General features: G+C 41.7%; 1 protein-coding gene across 9 annotated transcripts in view; it reads right to left on the reverse strand.

Annotated features, from left to right (window-relative positions):
* Window positions 1-281: 281 nt before the first annotated feature.
* Window positions 282-23,320, reverse strand: part of CNTN4 (contactin 4) — a 950,427-nt gene continuing 927,388 nt past the window's right edge. For all 9 annotated transcript variants that reach the window (XM_082345360.1, XM_082345363.1, XM_082345356.1 and 6 more), the window contains 9 exons: window positions 21,511-21,669; window positions 19,256-19,405; window positions 17,347-17,417; window positions 16,055-16,289; window positions 13,968-14,080; window positions 13,212-13,398; window positions 12,670-12,782; window positions 5,324-5,492; window positions 282-2,946 (listed from right to left, as the gene is read on the reverse strand). In XM_082345360.1, the coding sequence (XP_082201486.1) occupies window positions 2,846-2,946; window positions 5,324-5,492; window positions 12,670-12,782; window positions 13,212-13,398; window positions 13,968-14,080; window positions 16,055-16,289; window positions 17,347-17,417; window positions 19,256-19,405; window positions 21,511-21,669 (1,298 nt within the window). In that variant the 3' untranslated portion in view covers window positions 282-2,845. The remainder of the gene's footprint in view (window positions 2,947-5,323; window positions 5,493-12,669; window positions 12,783-13,211; window positions 13,399-13,967; window positions 14,081-16,054; window positions 16,290-17,346; window positions 17,418-19,255; window positions 19,406-21,510; window positions 21,670-23,320) is intronic.

Genomic DNA, 23,320 nt, shown 5'->3' on the forward strand with positions numbered 1-23,320 from the left:
GCAACAACCATGGGAACCAACAAATCAGACACGTTTGGGTGAAGGTGTCTACGGGGCACTTTTAAAAATCATCTTGAGCTCGGTCAGACTCAGCTAATCCAGGGCCTCATTTATCAGATGATGAAGCTGAGAGATTAAAGGACTTTTTCAAGGCATCAAGTCAGAAGCCAGGCCTTCTGACACTTTCTGCCACCTTGCAAAATAGTGACACAGTCTCCTCTGATTGGTTCACTAGGGCACACAGGTAGGCAACTGATGCAAAATGCTACTTCAAAGACCCCTTTGATCAATTAATCAATGATTATTTATTGCAAGGCACTGTGCTAGGCACTATGGAGAGTACATGGAAGATAAGACCAAAGTCCCTGCCCTCAAGGAGCTTACAGTCTAGTTGGGAAGACAAGGCATACATACAAGGAAAATTAGGTGACAATACAGGAGTTAAGTTAAAATGCAAGATAACAGTACAAGAGATTTCCAAAAGTAGTACCTGATTAATTACTAAATGAGGGGTATCGACAGGGCTTACAGCTCATTCAGAGGAAGGATGTCACCGAGGACTGGAGTGTGGGAAGGCTTCACAGACGAGCCTGCCCTAGGACAGTGGGGATTCAGGGGATAAAGAACAGTGGGGGGTATTTCAGGAAGGGGCAGCCAGATGCCCAAAAGGCACAGAGGTGAGACCAAAAGCAAGCAGTGTTCAGGGGCCAGTGAGGACTCTGTGTGGCTGGGTACAGAGTTAAGTTGTTATTAGATTAAGAAGGGCCTCAAGTTTAGATTCTATCCTTTTAGCAGCGTGGTTGGGGAAACCTTAAAACAACAGATAGCCTTAGATTAAATACAGAAAAGACTTAGCTAATCCAGAGGATCTATTCAAGTTTGATCTTCAGGACATTTATTTGTGGATTTTTGTCCCTCTCTACCTCCAAAGAGGATTTGCAATGATGTTTTCAGGGTTGTCAGTTCCAAAGGAAGAGCTCTGGGTCATCTAGCTTTGGATCGTGGCCAGAGACTTCTGAGTCCCTCTATGATCTTAAATTATAACTAGCACAAGGGTGAGCTAACAAATTCCCTGACAGGCAGGCAGGAAAAATGCTCCCAAAAGACAAGTATCTTTACAAATGACAGAATATTTATTAACAATACCTTTAAAAAGAGATTACATATGCTAGATCACTGGTAAATATCATTTACACTGGGGTTGGGAACTACCTGGGGTATCATTTTTTTTTCATTCATTTTATTATTTTGTTGATTTTTTTTTGCATGTGATTTTAAATTTTGTTTTATTTTAACATAGAAGTAACCATATGAAACTAAGAAAGGAACACAGCTTGAAATACTGACAATATTTTTTTCCAGTTACCACCCTAGTTTTTACACAAGTGGAATCCTGATTATGACTTTATTGGATAAATATAGCTAGAAGGTTGAAAAGTTAAGGAAAAATGACAAATTACAGGCAAATTTGAGCTCTCTGAGAAAGAAGAAAAGGTGGCAGCGTGTTTACATGTGAAAATTTTTATAGAAAATTTCATTACCTTTTATATGCACTGTTCCACTAGTGTCAGCTTACAAAACCTCCCCCATTATTACAAATAGTTCTTTTCATAAGAATACAGTTTTGTTGATATTGTCATTTTCCAATGTGTGATTTTTAAGACGTAGAAGATGAAGCTTGTAAAGCGACAAGGCTACCTATTGCAAAACAGGAGAATCACCGAGATACCACACCATTGTACTAAAGATCTTTTATAGAGTCATGAAAAAAATTCTTTGTGGCAGCTAGGTGCTGAAATAGGAGAAATCTGCCAGACTCCATACATAATTTTGATTCAAAAGAAGGGCTCTATTATTAAAGAGATACACATATTATCTATAAGAAATTTTGTAAAGAAGTTACGAATCCATCAACAGAGAATTACCCTTTTTGTTGTTAAATGTACATTCAAGACAGATACATTTAAAGATAGTAAAATTATCTTTTATCCTTCGAAAGACATGGTTGACTCTATTAACTTTTGGTCTATGTTACTACAGGATATTTAACTTCCAATGTCATGTCTAAGAAAATGCTACTACTACAAAGACAATGTTAACTGAGTCGAGGGAAAAGAAAGTCTTACCGTAGGATGCTAAATTCAGGGATGGGAATATTGCACAAGGTACCTCTTGGGCAGTTAGTTTAGGTTTAGAGATTGCAGCCATTCCTGAAACCATCTCAAGTTGTGTTGAACAACAGAATTCACAACAGGGCTGGAAAGCATATTGTACATGGCAAAACGACTTGATTCAGTACATTCGTCACCCCAAGAGTCATTTCCATACAGCAGCCTTGAGTTACAGACCAAGTCTTCAGCTGTTCTGCCACTAGACCTTTATAAAACTGTACAAGGAATCTGCAATGTATTTACCAAGGTGAGTTTCCAACTCTGTCTTTAAAGGAACTACTTTCAAATAATAACCATATGATTGTGTTGCCCATAGCATTTTACAGCAGAGGAAAAAAATTAATATCTACATTTCATGTTAACTTTAAAAAATTCTATAAAACACTAAATATATAATAAAAAATATGCATATAAGGACATATGTAAACTGCTTTGGTAACATCATATTACAGATGTCTTCAGTGCATTGCAGAGTTTCCAAAGAAACTTCAGACAAAGCTAGATTTGCTTTGAGGAAGTACTGTAGAATGCCATTCCTAAAGAAGCAAAAAACATTTTTTTTTCCAGTAATAAGATGTACTCGAACAACAATATTACTTAGTACTGGGTGTCTTCAAAACAACTAGCTAAATGTTGCTTATATTATAAACAGCAAGTCTTTTAGAGAACTGTTGTCATAAACTGGACCTGGCTGTGAGGGAGATCATGATCGTACTGATGGCCGACAGCGTGCATGCGTTGGAAGTGGATGGCCCGGCTCCTCTTGCATAGGCATCTGGAGAGAGAAGAAATTTACTCACCCCGGCAACAAAGGGAGGCGGCGCCCCAGGGCTTTTGGAAACGGAAGAACTATCTGAAGTCTACTGGAAATGACCATCTCTTGTTGACGTTTTTAGTTTCAGTTCTATGACTCCCTAGCTATGAACCTGGGAGCAGGTGGTGGACATCTCTGGACCTCTGTTTAAGCATTTGTAAAAGGAGGGTGTCCCCCTCTAACATGAGAAGAAACTTCAATATGACTGGTAACATTACTGATAAATTCTATGATATCAGTGATGCAGCAAAATAAACATTGATGTTCCCTTTCGAATTCAAGCTTAATGCTGGGCACAGAGCCATATGACACTTAATTCCTATAAAAACCCTGAGGACCTCTGGTATGGTTATTACACCATTTAACTGGTAAGGAAATGGGGGCCCAGAGAAGTAAGATAAGTCTAAGATTACCCAGTTAGTAAATGGCTGAATGGGGATTCCAACTCATGCCTGTCTAAACATACCTCTTTTTTTTTTTTTTTTTTTTGCCCAACAAGATATTCTCAATACTTTTAAAACTTTTTCTTATACATCTTATTTTTTCACAGTAAGAAGTTACCAACTGTCATTTGAGGTTTTATCAAGATTGTAAGATCTTTGACCAACAAAATGGAAAACCTCTTGACAAAGAGGTCATGTTTTGCTCAGTTACATCCTTATCATCTAATAATTTTACCAATAAAATTGCTTAAAATGTTTTTGTAATGAATTAAACCAAGAATCATCAGTCAGTCTTTAAAAAAAAAAAAAAATCCTTGCAATGATAAGCAAGTATGAAGTCAGATTTAAAGAAAGTGAGATAAATTAATCCCCAAACAAATTCTCATCTTGTGTTTTTTTGGCCTGGAGATTACTCCCACATCTCACCATAAATCTGGTTCCTTTCAACAGAAGTTAGAGCCCTCTACTGACATGTAGAAACCAATTCTCCCCAGTGTTTTAAAAGACAAAAATGCCTTTAGTGTTTGTATGCAAAAAAGGTGCAGTAAATATAAACCTCATCTGGAAACTGGCAAATTACTCCTGAATTCAGAGCATGTCTTGGCGCAGCCTTGGTTTCCCACCTGAAGTCCTGCTCTGTGTTCATTAACATTAACAAGTGCTTATTCAGAAGAAGGGTGAAATGACCATTGAACATTTTCTTTTCTGATTTGAGGCATCCAAATTTTATAGATGCAATTAAAATGGCTTAGTGGATGCTTTACTAAAACTTGATATCAGCAAGAATACTAGACCCTTTCCTCATCTGAAAAATACTATGATGGACACTTGGCAAAGGCGCTGAAGCTCAGAACTCTGTAGTGAGGGTTGCCCATGATTTAAAATATCGTATCTCCACTGATGGCTTGAAAGTTCATATCTCCAGCCTTCACTGAACCCCTTATCTCTAGACTGTTAAATCCAAAGGCCAATGAAAATCTATACTTAGATACCTAATGGCAATCTTATTTTCTTTATTATTGTGGTAAAATACACATAACGTAAAAGTTACCATTTTAAAGTGTACAATTCAGTGACATTAAGTTCACTCCAATGTTGTACAACCGGGACTGCTATCTAGTTCCAGAACTTTTTCATCATCCGAATGGAAACCCAGTACCCGTTAAGCCACAATTCACACCGCTGGCTGGTCACTACCAGCCACTAATCTGCCTCTATGGATTTGCCTGTTCTGTTTTTTTTCTTTTAATTTCAAATAAATAAAATCATACAAAAAAACCCAAAAAATAATATGCTGCTGAGATATCTGCAAACATAGTATTTGAAAACTAAGTTGAATGTATTTGGCTCAAAAAAGAACACCCTCTTCAACAGTCTTTGTAAACAAACATAATCCTGACTATATGTAGACATGTGCATTTATGTACATATGTTACATACACATGTTCAAAATAAACAGTGCCAAGTGCAAAATATTTTCAGCCAAAGACATTATATTGTGTCACTACGGACAGGTTTCCAGATCATTTTAAAGAACGCTTTGCTTGTTCTTCCTGAGTCACGCTTTTAACTTTCTAAGCTGTAATTTTGGGGTTATTGTAGATGCAAACTACATGGGTCCACATGGAAAAGCCTGGGTGACTGATCTGGGGCTGCTTTAACCTGATTTTTGATTGCCAACTGATTAAATCAGTCAAAACTAGTCAAACTGTCTTCTGCACAAAACTACCTGGGATCAGAAAATACCAGTGGTCTGAGGAAGGGGGATGGTATTGTCCATTTTTATTTTAGCCTTTATTTTTTTTCGGGCCTAATTTCACCCTAGCCCTGACTCACTGGGAAGCTTAGGAGATAGGGCAGACAGGGAGAAGGGAGGCAAAAAAAGACATTCTTACTTGATATCTTTGGAATTCGAATCTGTTCACTGCTGCTGCCATCGCCTCCATCACTGAATGGCTTAATTTCTATTATATAATCTTCATCAAAAGGCAAAGAAAGCTCCACTGATGTTTTATTTGTTTCAATGACAGATGTGCTGCTTTGTCTGCTCCATCTGTACAACACCTGCCAATATGGAAAGAAAAGGTATCACCTGTTGTCCTCACAAAGGCCCCAAGGACGGAGCATTCCTTCACTTTCACCTCTGGGCACCAGTGAAACGCAGGGACGCCGAGGTTGTCAGGCTGCCCACTTGCATCTGGAAGGCTCATTTAAGAGCGAGGGGCATGTCTGCAGCTACCGTTGATTTCATTATGAGGAAAGAGTTTAAAGCGTTGTGCAGCATGGCAGCGGGGCTAGCATGAGTCTAATGACGTGCTGTGTGGCCTCATGTAACCTCTGGGAGGTCAGTTAACAAACATGGAGAAGGTGGATGTACAGAGCTCAGTTACGCATGAGGGTCTTTGGCATGAGGACAGACTTGGCTGCTGTGTGACCGTGGTCCACTTACTTTCCCGCTCTGAGCCTCACTGCCCACATCTGTAAAATGGGGACAATAACACCCACTTTTCTGGGAAGTCTTTACGATTGCATAGGATTGAATAAAATGAAGGGCTGAAAGGAAGCATGTAAGAAACAGTATCTATGAAGCCTTAAAAGGAACAAAAGGTACAAACATACACGGCAAAGGTTAGAAGCAAAAACTCAGGCGTAAAAATCAGGCAAAAAGTTGTCATTATTATTAATCCTTTGGAAAGAGGACATTTCAGAACAGGGAGAGCATCTCTGAAAGACAAGGGCTATAACCCCCTTTTTCCTCCCACTGGACCTCTTTTTGAGCTACAGAGAAAAGAGGGGATGTTACGGGCTAATTACTGTCACTCTAGAAGTGTCTGTAGCTTCAGCAGTGCCACTCTTTGTTTCCCTTCTTGGTTTCCTCTGGGTCACAGACTAGGCTGGTAGTTCATGTGATGAGATGGGCAACTAGCTCTCTTGAAAGTACATTCACCACCTGGCATTGCCCACTCTGGTCACCAACAATTCCCATCATGAACAAAAGATAAAGGCCCAGAGAGGTGCACCTGCCTTTCTGGATATGATAATTGTGATGAGAACTGTCCCACAAATACTTTCTGATGTTTACAATGAGCCAGGCACTCGACTGACATGACCATGTTTAACTGCCACAACAACCTGACAGGACAGGCACGGTTACTCTCTTCTGCAGATGAGGAAACTGAGGCCCAGAGATGTCACAGAGCTGGTGAGTGGTAAGATGAGGGCTCCTAAGCCTGTACTCTTAAATCACCATAACCCATCGTTTCTCTTGACAATAAAAAAAAAAAAAAAAAAAAAAATAGGGTTGGGTAACATGAATGGCTCTGGTCCTGGCTGTGTGTTAGAAGCACCTGGGGAGCTTGTAAAACATACCGATGCTGCAGGTCACTGGTTCTCAACAGGGGCGGGAGCGGGGAGGAGTAGTTTTGTCCCCGGGGGCATCTGGCAATGTCTGCAGACATTTTCGGTTGTCACAACAGGGGGGTGGGTCCTCCTATAATGCAGAGGACAGTCCCCACAACAGAGAATTATCCAGCTCAAAGTGGCGCCAGTGAGGAGGCTGAGAAATCCTGCTCCAGCCTCGCCCCAGCCCTCCTGAGTCAGGCTCCGTAGCAGAAGGGTCCAGGCCGTGATACATCGTTAAAAAAGATCTTCAGGGGATGTTCATTCAGGGAATCATGAATGAGATCAGGGTTCTCAAACCTGAGCCTGCATCAGAGCCGCCTGGAGGGCTTATTAAAACACAGAACACTGGGCTCCACCCCAGAGTTTCTGATTTAGTGGGTTTTAGGGGGAACTTGAAAAATCTGCATCTCTAACAAGTTCCCAGGTAATACCATTGCTTCTGCTCCAGGGACCACGCTTTGAGAACCACAGGACTGGCTCTTCTTTCCCTAAGACCCACTGTAAATTCTGATCGGCTGAGGTCAGAGACATAGGGTTACCCTACCACTGCCAAAAAAAAATCAAACACAAGTGAAATTCATAAAATTCCCTTAAAACGGTTTAGATCCCATTTGTTTCCTGGCATTTCATCACCTTTATTTATGTCTCTCTAATACAAGGTGGAAAACACAATTTCCTTGAGGTGGAGAGATTCATAAGCGTCCCCCTTCCTTCTCAGGGCATCAGGTGTATCAAACTCAGCATCTCCTCACTAATGATCAGGTTCAAATAAACCCTGAAGCACATTCAGGACTGGCAGAGCCTCTCATGATGGCCCTTCAGGAACATGAGCTGGCTGATGGGATGCAAGGGCACACCTGGCTTTGAGGAATAAATTGCTTCTTTGATTCACCTCTGCCAGAGCACAGAGGATTCAACTAGTTTCAACTGTAAATCCAAAAGAAAGACTTCCAGGAAAAAACTGCCCTTTTATCAGCATTGCTTATCAGTCTTCTAATGATGGGGACTGCACTGGCACCTAAATAAAGGCCTGTAAAACCTTTATTTACACTAAACACTTGGTTCAGCTGATTGACTTAAAGGCTGTGCTTGCATTTCCTATAATCCAGGGTGGAAGACAAGGAGAAAGAGTGAATTTGTGGGAATAATGATAATAGAATCAAACATTATTGAATGCTTACTATGTGTTTGAACACTTTATATTCTATGTGCAAATACAGATTACCCCTTGAGGTAGGCACTGTTATTATTCTGATTTTAAAGATGAGAAATCTGAGACCTGGAGATGTTTAGCAATGTGCCCAGGGTCTCATGGCCAGTAAGTGGGGGACCCAGCATTCAAACCCAGGCAGTCTGGGTTCACAGCCTGTATTCGTAACTAAGACCAGCTTGGCCACCACTGTGGGCAACTTGCTTCCCCTCTCTGGTCTCTGTCTTCGTGAATGCAAAACAAGGGGGGTTAGAGAGTAGAAAGCTCGTGGCCCATGTGTAACATTTGGCCTGCATATTTTAACTATTCGGCCCTTAGTGGGTTTACATTTTTTTTTTTTTTTGAGTTCGATGTCAACATGTAAAAACCAAGAAACTATACATGATAAAGTTTTGGGTTCTACTAAAAACTGGAAGATATGGCGGCACTGGCCTACATTCCTGTCTGGCAATAATTGGCTGGAGCTGAGAAGCTACTGCCTATCCTGGACCATCACAAACTCTGTAGCTTATCACAGTCTCCAATACTTCCTATTGTGTCACATTGGCATGTGTCTACCTCAGGACCTTTGCATATCCTGTTCACTATGCTTGGAACACTCTCAGAGAGCTGCCTATCTTACTCTCTCCTTTTTTCATGGCCCAATCGAAACGTCACCTCTTGATAGAGCCTTTCCCTGTGCTTTATTTAAAATAATGTCTCTCCTATCTATCCCATGGCACTGCCTATTCCCCTCACTCTGAGTTATTTCTCTTGGTAGTACTTTATTACCACTTGATCTATTTGTTTAGTGATGGCAGGCAGAATAGCTGAGTGGTTAAAAGGTGGGACTTTGGATCCATACTGCATGTGTTCAGAGCACAGGTCTTCAATATACTAGCTGTGTTAACAACACTGTACCATATACTTGAACGTTGCTAAGAAAGTAGATCTGAAATGTTCTCACCACAAACAAGGAATGGTAATTATGTGATGGGATGGAGGCATTAGTAAATGCTACGGTGGTGATCTTTTTGCAATATATAAATGTATCAAATCAACACAGTGTATACCTTAAACTTACACAATGTTATATGTCAACTGTATCTCAATAAATCAGTGAAAAAAATACTACCTATGTGAAGTAGGCAAGTTACTAAACTCTATGCCATGAGCTCTGTATCTATAAAACTGGGGCTAATAACTGCACCTACTTCACGGGTTATTACAAAATTAAGAATTAAAACAGTGCTTGGCACGTATACTGACAGTATTTATTGAAAGGATTAAATTAACTTAATCCCTTTACATAACCTGCCTGGCTCTGTAGACAGTTTAGTTTGTGATACTGAAACCAGACGCTCTCTTTTTATCTCAAGTATCATAAAGTAGCTTGACACTTTGTGCTGAAAGAATATTTTGCGCCTTAAACTTTCTAAAGTCAACTTCTTTTTGAGACTATTTACACAAGCAGAAATCCCACGAATCTCGACGATTTAGGTAGAAAACCGAAAATACACACACATACACACAGATGCATAATTTTTACAGAACTCTATATATCCCTGAACATTAACATTGTATATGTAGCATTTCAATATCTATAACCAGTTACAGTGAGATTCCTTGGGATCTAAATGAGGAGGTGTAGGGAGTCTGGCTCCTCCAGTCCCAGCCCTAAAGGGCAGGGAAGGAATTGAGTCGAAGTGGAAATCAAGAAGAAGTCACAAACGGCCCTTTACTACCACCTGGTCTGACCTTGTTAACCCTCTTTCCTCTACTGTCAGCACATGTGCTTTCTGCAGCATTTCACACACTTCATACCCAGCCATGAGTGATGCTTCCTAAGGCATGAAATTCCCAACTCGGAGGTGCCACTCTATTTTTCATAGATATAGTTTAGATCTATAAGACACAATGAATCAACGTGAAAAACCATATTTGGGAAAAAAAAAAGCCTAAATCCATGGCTCTTGTTGTGTTGTCTTTCTTATTTTTTTCCTGAGATAGTCTGTTCTTTCCTTGATTTCTGGATAGGACTCTATCTTAAGCTGTGGTGTCCTTTTTCTTTTTTGTTTCTTTTCTTTTTCTTTCTTTCTTTCTTTTTTTTTAAAATTAAGTCTGTGGTTGAGCCCTTGTGATGAATATATTAAATAAATACATTTTGGATCGCCCCCACACCCAGCACCAAATTAGCCTATATCATCTGATCTGCTGCTCACATCTGAAAAGGTTCCATGCTCTCCAGCTGTAATTTGTTCCAATGTTATATTCTAGTTCTACAGAAATAAAAAGTTTCTCCAGTCCTCCATGAAGCCCCAGTTCTTTTCTGGGAGCTGAATACCGCCGTGTTGGTCTTATACTGCTTGATTCCACCACAGCTGCCCGATTCTGTGCTGCTCAAGGGAATCTTCTAGATGTCTGCAGAAGTGTCTGTTGAATTTTAAAATATATATAAGAAGGGCCTCCTTGGAAAAGTGCTACCAAGACAAGCTCATATGAGAGTTTCTGAGAGGAGGCAAGAAGACAAAGAAGTAGCAACTAAATAATACTCATTTTCCAAGTCTTCTTCTAAAAATGCCTATGATCTTTTAGACCCAGTTCACTGAAGTAAAATTCAGCTTGCATACAGATTCCTGCCCTGTGAAAGCTGAGGGCACTCCCAAGTCACTTTACTCAATGGCCTTCGGTTTTCGCATCTGCAAAATGAAGGGCTTTGGCTGGATGATCTTCAGGATTTCTTGACCGGCTAACATTTTGCTTGGTTCCCTGAAGTATTTTAGGCAGCTCCCTGCCTTTCAAATTTATTTCAGCACCAGCTTCAACATGAGTTTAAAATCTAGTAAAAGGTTCACTCATGGAACTTGGCCCCTCCACAGGGACTCCTAAAGCTTTCTGAATTTTTATTGTGTTTTCTCTCTCTGTTCTACTGGGCGACACTGGAAACAGGGAGGAAGACTTTCTCGCTCCTGTTTTTGTTTGTTTGTTTGTTTGTTTTTTCACTCTCCCCCTTGGTTTGGTTAAATTAATTCGTCCCAGATCACATCTGCATTTCTCTCGTGCTGTGTTCAGTCCCGGCAGTGTTAGCCTGGGTCAGACCCCAAAGTTGCAAGGTCTGTCTTCACTTTTGCCTTCTTTCTTTGCTTTCTTTGAGTCTACTCTCTCCCCTCTCATCTTCCAGCCTACCAAACCCCACATCTCTCTCGTCTTGCATAAAACTGATCAGATGAACTCTTTCCCATTATGTCGCACTAAGAGACTAATGATTAAGGAGTTCAAGAAATGAGGGCTCCCTTTAATACCACCATAGTGAATGCATCCTTGGCTGGAGAAATCATGGGGACCATTCAGGCACTGTGCTCGTGAGGCCCACAGTCTGGGGATTCACAATAAGTCATCAGCCAATTACAATTACCCAAGAGGATGGAAAGTACTTTAAAAAAATCTGACAAATAGCGAGAGCTCTGGCCATCAGGGAAGGCTTCTCATCTTAGACCCGAAAGATAAGTGGCCGATTAAGGATGCAGATGTAAGAGGTGGTAGTCCCAGGGGGACAGAATAGAGGTGCAAAGGCTCAGGGGAAAATGAAGATACTGGAAGATTTCTCCTTTAATAAAAGAGAAATGCAGTCCCAGAGAGGTTACATGATTTACCTAAAGTCACATAATGACTAGAGGACCAAAATGTGGTCGTTTTTGCTCCATTCTGTAAGACCCTTCCAGAAAGTTTGCTTTTACAAAGGGATCCAGTGAAAGGTCTGAAGATTAGTTCTTAGGGAATGTTTCTCTGCTGGCAGAATACAAATCACTGTGCCACGTGGATGAAGGAAAAATAGTCCATAGCAGCGAGGGTTTCCGAATCCCTCTCTAATCACATCACCTAAGGCTCTATGGCCAACTATGTCAACTCCCAGTTCCAGGCCTGGCTTTACTAACTGTAACTAGTGCCTGACAGCACTGTCACTATGCTACTCTCAACAGCTGCATCCAAAAATGTCACCAAATAGCAGCCTGCAGGCTTGATGCATCCTGCAGACTAGCTTTGTTTGGCCTGCATTGCCTCAGATGTTGTTTAAAAGTAAAACAAAACAAGATACTTAAAATGCCCTTTGATTGTGGCACCAGGGCTACATCCATTTTCTTTTCTAGTTCTTTAAAGTCAGGCTAACATTTATGGGATCAGGCAAACGAATGTCCTAAAAAATCCTTGTGTATATGTATGTGTATGTACGTGTGTGTGTGCGTATACATACCCCTAACAACAGGAACATGAACAAAAAAGATTAACCATTAGTAATAGGGAGAAGTTACTACTGTTGATTAAAAATACAATCAAGACAAGCACAGAACAAAACTGACAGGAGAAATGTTTAAAATGTGGTTCTTCATGATTTTTTGGAGACCCAACCACAGGGTCTTTAACTATTTCTGATTGTCTCTGCCTGAGCCCAAAGTATAGGCGATTCTCTAAATCCTGACCAGCTGTCATGGGCTGTTGACAAAACTCAGACTAAACCACTTTGGTGTTTGGGAGAAAGAGGCTGCGAGAGCTCTGTCAGGGAGAGTGAGGGCAGGTTTCTTAAGATTCATGAGAACAGTCTGTCCCCACTAACAGCAGGAGTAGGTGCCTCTGCAAAAAGAAATTACCCACTTTGTATCCTTTTACTTCCGACTCATTATCCAGGGCCTTCACTTGATCCCAATTCAGGATAATTTTGGAGTCCGATGAATTCCATATGATGTTTCCAGGGGGTTGACTTGGCGCTGTAAAAAATTAAGATATACGAAGTCACAGATTATTAAGTCTCAATGGATACTGAGGAATATCTCCTTCCTAGAATTCGCGAGTGGAGGCAATTTAACGGGCTATTGCACTAATATGTGTCTTCAAGGTCACTAAAATCTGCCGAGATACAGCACTGCAAATGGAAAAAGATTCAGTTGGTCGCCTAACATTTATAGCTAAAAGAAGTGGCCCTTCCCAGTGAGGAGAAAACATTTATCTTTCTGTCCTCTGGAGCAATGAATTTTGCATGCTATTCGGAAAGGTTCAGTTAAAATGCTAAGGTAAATCTGAATTTCCATAATGATACCAATTAGTATGTAAATAATCACTGGGAGGTGGGGATGGGGAATGAACTTGGAATATGTTTGATGAATCTCTAAATTATTTCTGAGCAAGAATGTTCTTACGTGGCTTTCTGGTTGTCACGTTGACCGTCGCACTGGAGGGGCCTGTCCCTGCAGAATTATATGCCTTGACAGCTAAATGATACAGAGCACTGCCTTTTAAGTTGGTGATTTTTGTTGATGTCTGATTTCCTATTGTTCGTATTTTTCGAGCATTTTCTTCTTTGTCATCATGTCTCCAATATTTTACCTGAGAAATTAAAAAGGAAGACCTTGGATGTCATAACTGTTAGGGATATCTCCAACATCATCAGGTGATTTTTTTTTTAATACAAGATTCTTATGACAGAGTTAATTTTCTATATAGCAAGTCGTAAGCAGAGCTTTCAGAACCAAGAGCTTTGTGCGCGCTGAGAAATTATCGATAATTAAAAAGGCCCCCTTTTTGTTCTTAGCTTCAGAGTGAGACGGTACACTGGCACAGTCATGGTTGGGTCTTTCTCCCTTTTTCCCCACCTTGTTTTGAGCCCAAGTGATCCTGGGTGTATCAGAAGTCATAGCTCATTTTGCCAACCATCTTATTCATGCTTAGACCTGCATGTATTTAGACAGAGCTCTCTGGAGAGTACCATGGAAACGGGTAATCTCACAGTGGAATGCTCAGGGCTTCCATTCATGCTCCTTTAGAAACAACTATTCTCTAAAACAAATGCCTCTAAATGGAACTCTAGGTCTTTTTCCCATCAGAGGGTGTGTAGAAAGTTCTCACTGAGGGGTAGGGACCCTTTCCCAGAACCAAGGCACCTATCTCTTGCTTACCTCATACCCTTGTATCCGACCTCTATTCTTTTCCATAGGGGAGGCCCAGAAGACTTCAACGTCTGTTGCAGAAAGACTTCTGGCAAAGATGTTGGCTGGTGCTTTGGTGGGTTCTGCAGATAAGTATGGAAACAGTTATGACTCTATCAGCTGCATCAGAATAGGCTTCTAGATGCAAAGGCATCATATGGGCAAAGAATCAATGATTATAGAATAGTCCTTAGTGATTATGATCCAAACCCTCATTTTACAGAGAAACCATGATTAACAGCTGGGAGAGGATGGTGGTGGAGATGGTGGTGAAGAGACTTCTTCAAAGTCTTTGGCTTCTAAATTTAGGGGTAGGTGGAAGGGAAGTAACCCAGGATACTTAAGTTTAAGCACCACGTCTCATAGCCAGCAATTTATTTAACATACATCCTTCTTAATTAGCATTTGTCCTAGGTGAGAGTCGTAGTCACTGGTAATGAAAATTAGAGAGACAGAAAAAAGGAGAGTCAACTGACTTGACTAAGTTTCAGGAGGGCCGGTGACAGTTCAGTTCTGCACAGCCAGCTGCACGTCTTACAAGCTTGGCTGTACAAGTCATCTATGCTTTGTGGGCTCAACCTCCTCAGCTGCAAAGGAGAGTCTGGACCCAGTCTGTCCCCTAAATTTCAGTTCTTTTTGCCAGATTTTTGCCAGAGCTGTGTACCATTTTTATGTAAAGATTTTCCTTTCAGTGGTCTTTCTTAATGAAAAAACTAGGCATGTTGTGAGTTGTAACACAAATGAAATCCTGGTTTTGATTTGATAGCTGTATTTCTTTGTGATGCAATTCAAATCAATATATAAGTATTAAATAATTTTAAAGGTTCATCTAGTACCATTTACAGTCAACTTGTGTGCTCCCTCTGGAATGCACATTATGTTCCAGAAAATGGTGTACATGGAGACCCCTAAGGTTTTGTCTATTTATAACAATGTATGATTCTATTTATGTGTTAATTCATTCAGTATTTATTAGGGGTCTGTGTGTCATACACGTTTCGACACTGGTGACACAGAGGTAAAAAATAAATAGCCGGCCCTCAAGAAACACACCTTAGTGAGAATATAAAACTAAAATTTAAAATTCATAATACATTGAGATGAGAATTATAACAGAGCAATGTTAAGACACAAGGAAAAAGAGAAGCACCTCACTCCATGGGCCTGGGGAAATGAGAGAAGGCCTTGGTTGTTTGAGTTGAGTTTTGAAGGATGACCATGAGGTCACAAGGTGGGCAAGGCAGGGAACATTAAGAGAAGTTGAAGCATATACTAGGGGCTCAAGCTTGTTTGGATAACTGCAAGTCCTTTGGATATGGTTGGAACATGGAGTATGCAGGGAAGAGGGGCAGGAGTTGAGGCAGAAAAGAGAGGTGGGGGCTAGATCATGGAGGACCACCGAGTCTAAGGGGCTGACTTCTTTATCTGGACGGAAGAATTTATTGCCTCTTCACTTACTCCAAGTCAATGACTCAACTTTTAATATGGTCTCATTCTGAACATCACCTTTGAAACAATGAAGGCAAACTCCAATGGAAATGAAGACCATTAGGAGAGGTATTCTGAGAGCAGGGATAGCACAGAGGCAGTAAAAATGAGTGAGAACCCCTAAACATGATAACACCGGGGGTGACAATGAGAGCAATCACACTGCTTTGTGACTTACTCTATTCTTTAATAACAGAATAAGTTTTGAGTACAATATGATTTATGAGAAAAATCATATTGAGAGGAAATACAAATTATATTTTGGCATTCACTTAAAGGCATAAAATAAAATATAATTCTGTTGAAAGTAATGTGATGTATATGTAGACATGAAGATCTTAGACGGTACTTGAGATTTTGGTCCTTAGTAGTGGAATTAATAACGGATAACCATTTGTTTTTATATACTGTGGAGTTGCTGTCTTTCTAAGAGATTGGTGGTAGATGATGAATCATATTTTTCATATTACGCTTTTCTTGATTCAGGATATGCCTTCAGTTTATGGGTAGAGTGCTAAATTGATTGTACGTCCTAAAGTCAACATCTCAGAATTGAAGAAACATCATACCTTCTTCTGCAGAATATACCACCGTGGTGGGACTGAAAGGGCCTTCTCCTTTATTGTTGAAGACGCCCACTTTAACCTCGAAGGGAGAAAAGGGATGCACGCTCTCATTCCTGAACACGTATCTGGAGGCGTCCGCGGAGGCCAAAACGGTCAGCATCCAGATCATTTTGCCATAAGGCCGGAAGGCCACCACGTAACCAAAGCCTCTGCCGTTCTGTAATTCCTCAGGGACCGTCTGGGAAGAAAGGGAGGCGGTCCTCAGAGGCCACAGGACTTTGATGCAGATGCTACATTGTTTTATTCCACTCCCCACCCCCACACACACCCCTGTGTCCACGCTATCTTACTGGGGACTTTGTCGAGAGTCTTCAATTTGGGACTTGCCATCAGTCTACCAGAGATATTCAGGGGGGATTGGAGCAGGGTTAAAAAAAAATCAATGAAAACCTGCAGTGGAGAGCCTGGCTTCCTGATGGGGGAAACCCAGCTCTGACACTGTAGGAAATGACTGTGGAAGACACTGGACAGTTGATCCAAAAACCAACATTTCCAACATGTACCATCTAGTAGGATTCTTCCTCCAGTGTCACACGGACACTCATTGAAAGAGCGCTCACCAAAGAAGTGAGGACCATCCTGGCTCAGGCCAGATCTCCCCTCTCAGCGCGGAAGTGCTGAGCTGGAAGCGGTGAGTGGTTTCTCTCTCTGCTGGGGCTCTGGTTAAATGACAGATGTGAACTTCCGCAGCTGTTGCCTAGAATCCTTCAAAATCACTGTGGACTCTTTCTGAAACTCTGACCTCCTCTCTCAAAATCAATTTTTAATAAAGTGGTGACTAACACACCTCTACGTTGGTGAAAAAATACTTTACACAAGAGGGCTCCTGCAGCAAAGCCAATCTTAGGAAATTGTGCTGGTACACAGAGTCTATTGTGGGCAGGTGTTTTAAATCAATTGGCCTTGCAGTAATTCAGGAAAAAAAGAAAAACTGGTTTTCTCTAAACCAGCCTTCTTTAATGTGCATATTATACATATATACATTTTTTCTTACGCTGTCTTCCCTTTCCTGATTGTTTTTCCTGTGATCAACTGAATTAAAACTTGACTCCACAACTGATGGGCAAGTGCCATCTTTTCCTGCTAGCCATTCACATGAGAGGGAGTGTTTGCACTCAAATGGATTTTTGCTGTTAAAAACAGAGAAGGCAACTTCCCATATATGTTTAACACAGAGTAAAATAATAAAATAGCCTAGGCTAATGTATGTTCCTTTCGTTCTGCGATTCATTTACCTCCCAGGTTATAACCAGTTCAGATTTGCTGCCTCCGCCTCCACTGACGTTAGCTGGGGTGACTTCAGGGACTGTTCAGGAGACAAAAAACAAGTCATATCAGGTGGCAAAGGCCAGGAGGGCCAGCAAAGTTGCCTGGCTGAGGTGACTCAGTTTAAACAGATACTCGGATGCACACAGCTTTGTCTTCTGAGATCAGAAATCGTATGGTCAAGGGTCCCGAAGCATCAGCTCGCGGAAGTGAAACATACCCAGGAAATTGCTATTAGTTACCTCTTTCCCATTCAACAAGAGGCACACATGTTATCTGACGTGACTGAACAATGGTTCAGCTCCACCCCTAGAGGCCAAAGTCCAGGGGGATGAGGAAAGGACTGATTCTAAGGTTCTGGTTCTAAGGCTTGGGTAGGCGTTTATGAACCACGTGGCGGTACACAAAGAAGTGATGATACACTGCCTGTGCAGAGCTCACAATCTAGTTGGAGGGTGGGAGCACATGCAGGACGATTACAGAGCAATGTCGACAACCAACAACAGTGCAGCACAGACAGAATGGAGGAGTGCAGAGGCCTTCTGAAGCCCAGGCTGGGCTAACGGCTACTCGGAGGAAGGTGAGTTTTGAGCTGGGTGTTGAAGGAAGTGGTGGACAGAGGTTGACCCCTGGCTCACTGTGCTTAACCTCTTTGACTCCCAGTTTTCTCTGTAAAAGAGGGCAAATTATGCTAGCTTCCCCCTCAGGACTGCTGAGAGGAATTCATTAAATTACGATTTTGGAGGGGAAAAGGAAGCATGGGGATTAGCTATAGTATCATCCTGTAAATGAAAGACTCCAGACAGAATCTAAAAATGTCCGGCTGGGGTATAGATTTGGTGACTGGGAATGTCCCCTTGGATAAAGCCAATGAAATAGAGCCAGATGGATTTGTGTCCAAGGGTAGGGTCAGAGTTTCCATTTGCTCTGGGGCCTTGCTCTTCCTTCAATAAACATTTGGCCTCATCGCAGCTGGGACCTTCACACACACCCACACTAGGCCTCCCACTCTATGTGAGACAAATACAAGGGATGCAGATGAATTTATGTTGTCCTCTCCCCGTGCTCACCCAAGCTGCATACACAGAAGCTCCTACAAACTGCCGACCAGGCTTGTGTGAATTACTAGGATGTTTCCAATCTTAGCTTTTGGGAAGGGTTTATACCCTAAGAAAATCTTACTGAACATTTCCGAAGAACTTATTCTTTACCACTTGACATTTCTGTGAGTTGATTTTATTTGAAGTGTGGGTGTGCATTTGAAAAAATAATAATCCTGGTAGGAGAGTCTTGGTGACAAAGGAAACAGTGAAGAAAGACGTGGTGTTTGAGAGAACGAAGCAGAGTGTCTCGCCCTGTACCAGGGAACTCAATGAAGAGTGAGAACATAACTCTGGATTGAAACTCACTGCTGGGACTCACAGAGAGAGAGGACAAACTAGTGGTTACCAGTGGGCAGAGGGAAGGGAGGAGGGGCAATGTAGGGATAGGGGAGTAAGAGGTACAAACTATTATGTACAAAATAAGCTGCAAGGACATATCACACTGGGGAATATAGCCAATATTTTCTAATAACTATAAATGGAGTATAACCTTCAAAAATTGTGAATTACCATATTATACACCTATAACTTATATAATATTGTGCATCAACTATACTTCAATAAAACTTAATAAATAAAAATAAAAACAAAAACACCAACAAAATAATGAAACTCCCAGGTGGTAAAGCTGAGCATCTATTGGTCTGATTTCTGATGATTACAGTGGCTCCAGGGAAGGGTGGGCTGGCATAGAGCCTCATTAGGGCTGAAAAGCAGGGAGATTCAAAGCCTTTCCCTAAGGAACAGGAGCTCCTGTATCCTTGGTGCTACTCACGGGCCTCTTCTGTCCTCCGCTTCTCAGAGGGCTGACTGGGCTCCCCAATCCCAATCATGTTGGCTGCAACTGTGCGGAATTCATATTCGACCCAAGGGTTCAAACCCACCACAGTTGCTGTGAAGGTCTTCCCATCAATGAGTTCTGGGACTGAAAGACATCAAAAAGTGAGCATGTTTCATAGGATTCCATGTTAGGAAGATAGGAACTTCTATCCATCATCATCGCCATTACCGTGTTCGGGGCGTTGCTGCAGGTCTGAGGGTAGCTGCACAAACAGCCCTTGCAGGGAGGTAATCCCAGACCTCTCTGTGCCAGACTAATAAACTCAAATCACACACCAGCAGATGACATCACAAAATACAGTCTTCAAAGCCCAAAGCTACTTGACCATAATCACTATTGTTCTCACCTCACATGTGTCTCAGCATTTACTGTATCGGGCTGGGCATATTGTTTAATTCTTACAACTATCCTATGAGTAAGGTGAAATTATTCTCTTCATTTTTATAGATGAGGAAAATGTACCACATAAAGGTCAAGTGACTCGCCCAAGGTCATACTGGATTTGCACCTCTGTCTGACTGCATGGCTCAAGCTCTGTAACTTATTATAACAATGGAGTAATAATGCTATAAATCCACACAACTACTGTTAATGAACTGTATTAGCATATCAAAAGAAAGAATCTATGAACATAAAAGGAACGGCCCATGAAGAATAGAAAAAGAGTCAGAGAGGCAGAATTTGATAGTGTTCAGCCAGCAGGATTTGGGGAAGGCCTCCCTTCACAGAGGACAGGGCCCCCTGCTTGATGCCACAAGCCATGGAGCTCTGGACCTGGCTTCTATGCTCACTGCACAACCTTTTGGGTTTTGAATGAATTACTATGAAGATTTCCCAATGGGCCCAGGAGACTCAGAGGGACGTCCCCTGTGACAAAGCTGAGGCCCCTGTGACTAGGCTTCCGTGGCTTCTAGCCTCCTCGGGGCCACACTTATATAGTCCTTCCCTCCAAAGGTGAAGAGAGTGGGTTCTGGAGTCAGACAACCTGGATTCCAACCCTAACTCCACACTCAGGAGCCAAACGACCTTGGGCAAGTTGCTTCACCTTTCCATGCCTTGGTTTCCTCACCATAAAATAAGGCTAATAACAATATCTATTCACGGTGCAGTTGAGAACACTCAAGAAAAGCACTTAGCCGAACACATGGCACATAGTAAGGGCTTAACCAATTCCAGCTGTTTTCTTTTGTAAACCATCATTATTATCGTCATCAGAATCAGCATCTTCATCCCACTCCTTTCCTTCATTATATTTATTCAGCAATTTATGTTTTTTAAAGTATCACAACCATTTCTGTATGGGGTCATAACAATTCTTATTATTCCCATTTAACAGAAGAGGAAAATGAAGATGTATAGAAATCTGCTGATTAGCAAAGTCAGGACTAGAATTCTTATCTCCTTAACTTCCAGATTTTTCCTTTCCTTCCTTCCTAAAACACTCCTGTGACTCAGCAGAAAGTCAATGATTCAGCTGGAAACACAGAAACCCATTTCAGAGGTTAGATAAGCTAAAATGGAAAGACTAGAAGAGTGTGTAACTTGCTTGCAATAACTACTTGTTTGTCCATATTTTCCTCAAACGAAACCTAAATAACAAAACGAGTCAATTTGGAGGTATAGACAGCAGCAGGGATGGTACGGCCAACACATGTATTCTTTAATTTTACAAAATCTCACGCCTCTTCATGCCCACATGTATCCATCTGAAAAAATGGGCAGCAAGTCAAGAGGCTCCACGCAGTCCTTAGATACGGGTTTCTTGAAAGCAGTGTACAAACTTTACAAGGACTGTGACTATACAGTAACATAACCCACTGCTTTTCAAAGTGCCCCACTAGCGGTACACATATGATTTTAGGCAATGCACAGATAGATGATGCATTTTATTTTTATAACTAATGTATTTTAAAATGTGTGTCAAAAATATAACACAGCAGACCTACTATCATTTCAGACTTATTGCTTAGAACAAACTAACAAACAAATATGAATCAGTAGAAAGAAAAGTATCAAATAAACAATAGTATACTGGTTGAGGTATAGGAAACACCGCCATAAAGTCTCATCTGTAGCTGTGTCTGAATGAGAACCTAGACGCCTCTCGGCTTCTGCCACAGAGCTGTGTCCATTCTGCTGAGTTTCAGAAGCCCCTGTGAGACACCAGCACCAGGCATCCAACATGGTACCTGTATTAACTGCTTGCCAGCCCACGGAGAACGGAGTCCTGGCTTGAATGACATACGTGGTGATGGGGCTGTGGTTGTCAGGCCCGGGTCTCCAGGAGAGCTGAGCGGTGGTGTCTGTAATTTCATCTATGGTCACAGCCTCTGGGGGGCCTGGAGGACCTGAGAAAGAGCAAGACCCTCAGAAGTTGAGCAGTGTTCAAATGTCCAAGGATGGGACCACTTAGTTGAATGGGGCGCTGACCTATTCAACCGTTGATTCATCCACCCACAGATTCATCGCTTGTCAATTCCTTTTTGAATAGCTATTAGGAGCCTGGCTTTCTTCTAGGCTCTGAAACTACAGAGATGAGCGAGACATGGCCCGGCCCCTTCCTTCCACGGCTTCACAGTATAATAGGAAAAACCAGTAGGCGTACAAAGAATTACAATAGAATATTTGTTCTAGATGCCAAGAGAGAATATTGGGGTACCACCAGGGCCCAAATTCATTAATCCATCCATCATATATTACAAGTTCCTACTACGGGTTGGACACTGTTATCTGGGGACATAGTAGTGATAAGTGAAGATTGGAGCCTTCTGGAAATGGTCATTTCTACCCCTGATGATGTGAGCGAAAATGACTTTAGAACTTCGGGGGTCTCAGTGCTGCTCTGTACATTCCAGCTGCATTGGAATGTCCACATGAAATGCCAGCACACACTTGTGTGCCAGGGAACTGCTGTGAAAGTGGCTTGTGCGCAAGAGCCCCAAGACTGTGGCTTCTTCAAAGCGATTTCAAAATCGGGTTGGAGTCGAAGGACCACATTGGCAGTTTCTGTAAGTTTCATGCCTGTATTTCCCTCCTTCTGCTCTGGATGTGCATTTTTTCTGCCATTGTACTCAGACCATTGAAACGGGAGGAAATCAGTTTTAAATGAAGGCTTGTAAATCATAAAGAAACAGAGGGCTGGAAAGTGGTTGGTAAGCAAACACAAAATAACAGCAGAGCCAGAGCAAAGACTCAAAGCTGTCCTTGATTCCAACATGAAACGCTCTTAGCAGGCAGTTAAAGGCATTTCTAACAAGTGACCACCTGGGCAGAGAAGGTGAGTGTGAGGGACACATAACGACACAGCTTGTGTCCATTTGACAGGAGTAAGGAGATCTTCCTGGCAGGGATGTGCTGAGGCCCGGGACAGCAATCACATGTTCTTCCAAAATACTACGGGGCCACGGCGCAGGGGCGGGGAAGAAAGAGACCTTTCGCAGAGTGCTGAGAAGTTAATGGCAATTTCTGGAAGTAACACTTTGCTCTGGGACTCACTTCCGCACCCTTTAAGTGATGCCCTAAATTTCTTTTTCCTTTTTTAAAAATCATTTTTTATAGACCCACAGATGAGACTAAATTTATCTTCTCCCTCCTACTCCTGAATGAAAGGTCTGCAAGTCTGTATGCTGGCACTGATTAATTTTCCATAGTGACATTTCAGCATGTCAGTCTAATGCCACCTAGATAGAACTGAGGTAACCTCTGGTCTTCAGGACTCTTATTAACCAAAGAAAAGTCCAGAAGACAATATAATCTTTTTTTTTTTTCTCACCAGCTTTCTCATCCTAGCATTCCCATCCTTTTTTAAAATAGATGCTCCTTCCATGGCCTTTAGAATCAAAATATCACAAGGAGACAAGTGTTCCTCTCCACATTCCTCAATGAATTAAATTGATAGAGGAAGATCTGAGCCCACTGTTGGCAACTAGGAAGAAGGACATGAAGGGGTGGCATGAAGTTGGCCCCTGGGGTTAAGATGGTACTTTCATAGCGCGGTTT

The sequence above is a fragment of the Balaenoptera borealis genome (assembly GCF_965194805.1).
Source record: "Balaenoptera borealis genome assembly, chromosome: 12".
Classification (NCBI taxonomy): Eukaryota; Metazoa; Chordata; class Mammalia; order Artiodactyla; family Balaenopteridae; genus Balaenoptera; species Balaenoptera borealis.